The sequence below is a fragment of the Primulina huaijiensis genome, chromosome 13 (genome assembly GCF_012295235.1).
Source record: "Primulina huaijiensis isolate GDHJ02 chromosome 13, ASM1229523v2, whole genome shotgun sequence".
Lineage (NCBI taxonomy): Eukaryota > Viridiplantae > Streptophyta > Magnoliopsida > Lamiales > Gesneriaceae > Primulina > Primulina huaijiensis.
In genome coordinates, this window is record NC_133318.1 from 13,950,854 (window position 1) to 13,958,182 (window position 7,329).

At 36.5% G+C, this 7,329-nt stretch overlaps 1 protein-coding gene across 1 annotated transcript; it reads left to right on the forward strand.

The window, feature by feature from the left end:
• Window positions 1-394: 394 nt before the first annotated feature.
• Window positions 395-7,001, forward strand: LOC140991483 (transcription initiation factor TFIID subunit 7-like). The gene is made up of 6 exons (XM_073461446.1): window positions 395-494; window positions 689-835; window positions 1,830-1,963; window positions 2,050-2,169; window positions 6,062-6,131; window positions 6,545-7,001. The coding sequence occupies exons 2-6, from the start codon at window positions 721-723 to the stop codon at window positions 6,703-6,705; spliced, it is 600 nt and encodes a 199-aa protein (XP_073317547.1). The 5' UTR covers window positions 395-494; window positions 689-720; the 3' UTR covers window positions 6,706-7,001.
• Window positions 7,002-7,329: the final 328 nt, after the last annotated feature.

Sequence of the window (7,329 nt, forward strand, 5' to 3'; positions counted from 1 at the left end):
TTTATTTTACCACTATTTTTAATTTTAGTTATTCAGATGAGAACACTTTCGACATATTGCGATGATTTTCACAAAAAATACAAGTATATCCAATTTTGTCTATAAGAACAAAAAAATTCTAGTTTGTCCCGTTTCAACTATTGCAATGGAGCAAACTTTTACTATAGTAGAAAATATATTAGATGAGAGAAGTTCTAGCATAATGTCGGAAAATTTGGAAACTCGGTGTTTGCTCAATGATTGATAAAAAATGGCTATCCGAAAAAAGATTTTAAAAGTGATTAAGAAGACAAAAATAGAACCGAGAGAACACTATAGTTTTAATAGAATTCCTTGTATTTCTAATATTTGGGTTGTTTGATAACTGATATTCAACAGAATTAAAATATTTTAAGATAATGAAAAAATTGTGTAAAAAGCATAGAAGCTTGTGACCGTAAATCACAGGAACTGGTCTTCGCCCTTTCGTTCTTTGCGAGATTTTTCTTTTCGAGGTATTTTGTACATGACGAAGGAATCATTCATACATGTAAAGGGATTGGCGTGGTTACAATTAGGGTGCAAGAATTGGGTTTTTTTTATTTCGATTGATCCTTGATTATGTTTGTGATATCGCTAGAATTTACCGTTTGAAATTGTTTGAATGCTTGTGAAATCCACTGTTTCTATTTAATTTACAATTGAGTAGTTGTGGGGATCAAGAGGAGTAAAACAACAGCAATGGAGGAGCAATTCATACTCAGAGTGCCGCCAGCTGTTGCGGAGAGGATAGAGCGGCTGTTGAATGACCCCGCTTCTTCTTCCGAAGACAAGTCCATGGATTTATCCTTTTCGGGTTGGTCTCACTGTAACTCACCTTCTCCTCACCCTCGCTCAATATCGTGATTTTTTAAGCGTCAAAACCCTTTTTGGGGATTGGTATCACAATTACAGGTTTTAATAATTCCACTGGAAAACGAACTCGAAACCTGTGAAATTAAAGACTAAGTCAGTGTTGTGGAATTTTTGCCTTGCCTGCGTGGGTTATTAATGTTTTCTAGGAGACTGTGAACTTGATACTCCATTTAACTTTTTGTAAGTTTTAGAGATTAGAGACTATGCATTTCGATTAGATCCTGTGTTTCCTATCAGTTGAACTATGCATTTCATTTATAGAGCCTTTTGTCTTAGATGGGATTGAAAGAAATGTAAAATGAAATAATTTCAGAGCTCTTTGAGGTAAAAGACGCTTTCCTTGGATTGCAATTATTTTAGTGAGTTGGTCATTGACTCATCCTGCTTGCTATTGGTCATTCTTCAAGCACGAAAAAGGAAGAAGTAGAATGATTTAGTTTTGCTTTTTAGCTCTCAAATTATGGTTCTTTTCATATTTTTTTTATTTTTAATAATCCATCCTGGAAATTTGTCGCTACTGTCATCCTTGTCTTCAAAATATGGTGACCATCTAAATCCTTTTTATTATCATCTTCTTTCAATTCTATCGTTGTTTTCACATGCCAATATATTTGCTGAAATGAAAATGCATTTACACATGAAAACTGGTTGATTATTTTACAGATGTCATTTCATACCACCCGTGAAGTATTTACTATTGTCCTAAACAATTAACTCTTTCCTACTGAACTCTCTTTTTGGGAACCTATGTCACTCTCATATTTTACTAATAACCAAGCCTTTGAGGAGTAACTAGCAAAATGACTAACCCTTTTTGCTGATTAGTAATTCCTGATTTATAAAGGAAACTTTGGGGATGTTTACATAGGACCATTGAATTCGAATTTAATGTTATATCAATTGGTTTGCTGCGATATGGCTTATCTTTATGTCAGAGGATGGAAGGACGGGCAAATTCATTATAGGAAATGACCACTTCTCTGCTTCTCTCTTGGATCTTCCCACTGTTGTGGAATCATATAAGACTTATGACGACAATGTGTTGATCAAAACTGCAGACATTGGTCAAGTAGGTGTACTTCTCCTTATTAGTTATCAATCTTATAAGATTGCTTTAGCTGTGATTAGGCTTGTTAACTATAGAGAGTTGTGCAGATGATAATGGTGAGAGAGGACAGCGACAATATTCCTGAATCATTAGAGCACAGACATGGCCTTACACCACCAATGAGGGATGCTCGGAGGAGAAGATTCCGCAGAGAGCCAGATTTAAATGTGCTAGTAACTTTAAGCCAAATTAAATTTTATCTGCCGCTTTATATTCAGTTTTTTCCTGAAACAGACCATAGAGTTTCATTACTAGGTGTTCTATAAGCTTTTGTAAATTATTTAACATTGTCGTAGCTTGATTCTAATTGACATTGTAGAAGTCAAAGGAGAGGAATTGTTGAACATATAACACATTGTATAGAGTACAATGGGGATTTAAATTCTAATAATTAGGGCATATAAAAATCCTTTTGTATCAAAAATAGAGAATAAAAAATCATATCTGATTGCCTAAATCGATCTTATCCAATATATACAAATTTAAATTTTAAATTATTTCTACACTCCCCTCAAACTTGGTAAATGTTGATGAGACCAAGCTTGCATACAAGAAACTCAATGATTGACAATCTTTTTTTAAAAAGATTTGCTAGTTGGTGAAACGTATGCACATTGTCCAAGCTTAGAATCCCTTCATCCACCTTTTCTCTATTGAAGTGACGATCAACGTGTATAATTGACTTGTTATCTATTACTATTATTAAGGTAGAGAACCACATAATAATCATCTAATATAAAAGTAAAATTACACTATATATTAAATTGATAAACGTGTACACATCACATGCAAGAATCACTAGTCAAAATAAAGTTTCATAGGGTCTTCACGCTGAATTCTCAGCTCCTTCATTGCTCTTTTTATCCAGATAAGTTTACATACCCATGAGTAATAGCTCCATACTCTGTTTCTGCACTGCTGCTTGCGACAACTGACTGTTTCTTGCTTCGCCATATTATTAAATAAACCAATGAGTAATAGCCCAATCAACATCGGTGAAAGCACTTACTGTTCTATCATCGATCTTTGCGAAGAATAACCCTCTCCCAAGATTTTGTTTCAGATATCTCATAATTCTATAGACAACATTGAGATGACCTTGACATGTTGAGTTCATGAATTATTGGCTCACTGCAAAGGCATATCAGGACGAGTGTGTGAGAGGTAGATGAGTTTTCAAGCCAAGCGCTGATAACTTCATTTATCAATATACTTCATGCATTTTTGTCTTGTCTCCAATTAAATAGGAGTATTGCTTGGGTTACATCCCAACATTCCAGTTTCCTTCAACAGATCTAAGGTGTATTTCTCAATGAGACTAAAATGCCTTTTTTGCTTTTTGTGATTTCGATGCCTAGAAAGTATTTCAGTATTTCAAGATCTTTAACTTCAAATCTCTAGACATCATTTTCTTGATTCCTCCAGTTCTTTAGCATCCTCTCCGATGACAGTGATATCATCAACATACACCATCGTTGGAGTGTTTAATAAATAGTGTATAATCTGCTTGTCCTTGAGGCTTGAACATAACCAAAGGCTTTTATTACCTTGGAGAATCTGTCAAACCAAACACGAGAAGATTGTTTCTGCTCATAGATGATTTATTGAGTCTACAAACTGTGTTATCTCCCACTTTTTTGAACCCTGGAGGTTGAATCATTTACACCTCCTCTTCATTTAGGAATGCATTCTTTATGTAAAATAATGAAGGGTCCGATCAAGACTAGCTACAAGATATAAGAGAATTTTCATGGTGTTTAGTTTGGCAACCAGAGCAAAGGTTTTGGTGTAATCAATTCCATATGTTCGAGTGAAATCTTTGGCGATCGAATGGCTGCGACAGCAAACTGTTGGTGTGAGGACAGAAACACTGGTATCCCTTTGGAGATAGTGAATACCCAAGAAAGACACTTTTAAAGCATGAAGATGAAATTTCATCCTATTATGATCATAGATATATACAAAATCCATAGAACAAAAGATTTTTAGCGGAAGGTCACTGGATCTGGAGATATGAAGGTAGGACTTGTGGAAGAGAGACAATGGAGTGACAAAGTTAAGTGGGCGACTTGGGAGACGAATGATGAAATAGGTAGCCGTGAGAATAGCATCCCCCAAGAGATATTTTGGAACATTCATGGTAAACGTTAGGGCACAGGAAACTTCCAGGGATGGCAATTTTTTCGTTTAGATACTCCATTTTGTTGTGGAGTATCAACACACATCAAGTAATCACCCAGAATGGCATTGGTGTATTCTTTGTCATTATCAGTGCAAAGAGGCCGGATATTGGTCTGAAATTGGGTGTGAATAGATTTTGAACGTTTTGTTGGTTTTTGATTTGTCATGAAGTAGATACACACATGTTACCCGTTGTATGATCATCAATGAACATAAGGAACAATCTTTTTCTATGAGATATGAGAATTTGCAGGAATCTCAAAGATTAGCGCTTGGCGGTAGGCGGTAGGTTGCCGCCCGCGTGCCACTTTTTAGAACATTGCCAAGATGTTATTGTCATGACATTAACAAATAAAGATAGAGTCGGATGCCTCAGAAACTATGATCCAAGGGATGCAAGTTTATGAGAAGAAAGTGATGGAATTTTATGAGATTAGGTTTTGGAGCATGAGCCTGTGGTGGTGCTGGAAGAGGCACTGAGAAATTTTTGATTGATGAGACGACGGTATTGTTCGATTTGAGGGATTTGCTCCCTGGTTGAAGGAGCATGACTGCCAGAAACAATAGGAGGTTCTGGGCTGGATTGAGCAATGGAGCCGAGGACAGAATTCTTTCCTTAGGTTGCTAATTCGCTGATTTCCCATAAATATCCCGACATTTATCGTTCATGTACTATGGCTAGGTCGGTGACAATGATCACACCAGGGTCGTTTCCCGGACTGCCCCCCTTGTGTGCAGTTTCTAAGACGCTAAAGCAGACACTTCCAGGGCTGATTTAGGTGATGAAATAATTTCATCGTTAAGACTTAAGCATCACTTTACGGCGACCTTCCTCGCGCGGTGAGAAGGAAAGGGATTCCAAGAAGCAACTAGGTCTCGAGCTTCATCCGGATTTCGATTGAGTCCATCCAGAAAGTCAAAAACTCTCCTTTCGAGTTTCCTCCCTTTTTTGACCATGCATTCAGTGCATAAGGTACTGTCATCCAGAAATGAATTAAGTTCTTGCCACAGATCTTGGAGTTCAGAAAAGCGTTAGAGTCACACAATAAGATCCTTGCTTCATCTCCTTCAGTTTGGAAGGATCTCAAAATATTTGAGATGCATTCCCAAGATCAAAATACATGCGACAAGCGGCATCCCAGACCTTTTTCGCCGTCTGGAACCAAAGGTATCGGAGGCTAATGTAGGGCTCCATGGAGCATGCAAGGACTATTGCATTTTCAGCCAACCACTTTTTGTAAGAAGAATCAGATTTGTCCGGAGCAGGGAGTTCACCATTAAGATAACCCAATTTTCCACGACCACGTATCACAATCTTCACAGACTGTGTCCATTGCAAGTAATTCTTTCCGTTGATTTTATGGTCAGTGATGTGAAGGGACTAAATATCACTCTCGGACAGAGGAGCGGCTGCCATCGAATCTTTAGACCTGGTTAAAAAGAGAATGATGTGTTAAATCGGAAAAAAAAGTATGGGATTTCAGCGATAGGTAAGTGAAAGCCCAAAAGAATGTCACAACAATTAGAGTACTGGGTTGAAGAGTGAATATCGCAGAGCTGAAATCTGCAGAAAAAATATATAATTGAGATGAAGCAGTGATGAAGTCTGCTAGGAAATTTTGAGAAATTAGAGCCTGAAAACTGATGCAATGTAAAAGTCAAAGGAGAGAACAATTTTTGTATATTTTATTTATGAATATACTATACATTATATGGAGTACAAAATCCTATCTTAACGAAAATAGAGAATAACAAATCCTATCAGATCACCTAAATTGATCTTATCCAATATATACAAATTTAAATTAAATTATTTGTGCAACGTGTTTGTGAACTATAATTTTTTAATTTTGTGCTGTCTCTGTTTACATTTTGCAGCCTGAGGTTGTACGTCGTGTAGAGAAAGATTTACAGAACATCATGGCTGGTGGAACAGTTGAGAATATTGATATCCTATATATTTTTTTACACACTCTCTCTACTTCTCTCGTTGTTTGTGTTTGTGTTCTGTGTCTTTTTGCGGTGTGCGGGTTTTTGGGCATGATGATTGCATGAGTTCCTGGAAAGTTACTGTGGTGTAAGGAAAAGCCAAATCATATACCAAAATACTCATTTCTAGTTTCTTTTGAAAAGTCTAGTTATATAGATTTTGATTTTCTAGTTGTAAATCTCCAGAATCCATCATATGGGCAAAGACCTTTTTATTATAATGTACTTATCAAATTCCTTTTTTTAGTTTTAGACCCTTTGGTAACAAAGAACTCTATTACTCCCTATAAGTCACCAAAATTGGGATGCTCTGTTTTATTAAATGCTTGTGAGTTGACGACTCTATTTCCACACTCCTTGACATTTTATTACGCATTGAAATGGCTGAGCAAGATGAATATGATGAAAATGCCCGTAGTGCAAGTAAGAAATCAATCGCTGCACCTTTAGCAAAGCCCGTTGTGCCTGAAGCTGGGTTGATTGGTGTGGAGCCTGATGGGAGTGATTCTGATGACACTGATGACTCAATCTAAACCAAAGGACTGTCAGCATAATGTGATATCTCTCCTTACACCTGTGATGTCTTCAATGGCCTTCAGAAAATTCCGTTTCTATCACCTTTATAGCTGCAAGTGAAGTAATGGATGGTTTTCTACTGTTAATATATTGCAGCTTTTTTCCTGAATTATGCTCCCCATAAGTGGAATGTGATAAACTTGAAAATTGATAGTTTTATGGACGATATTGCATGTCCATTGATTTGTAGTTGAATTAGACTGGTTTTTGTATTTTTGACGTGAGATGCATGAATTTTGTTGTTGAGCCTCAAGTGTAGCTTAATGTGCTTTGCTGTACAAGTGGAGAAAAATATCCATTTTTCTTTTTCTGTAACGTATATTATTTGATGTTCAATGCTACCCAGCAAGCAGTTTGTTTGCCAATGTATTTGTTATTTTCCTGTCTTTCGCCTACCTACTCAGAAACTCCTATCTATGTGCAGCGAGCTCTGTTATTGTTTTCTTGGTACGGTGGGGTTCATCATTTATGATGGAAAAAGATTTGGTCGATCAAAATTTTGAAACTTTCAAGTATTATATTAGCCTATAGATGTGCATATCCTTTATCAGATGTTTTGGGTTGTTACTTTGAGTTTGCTA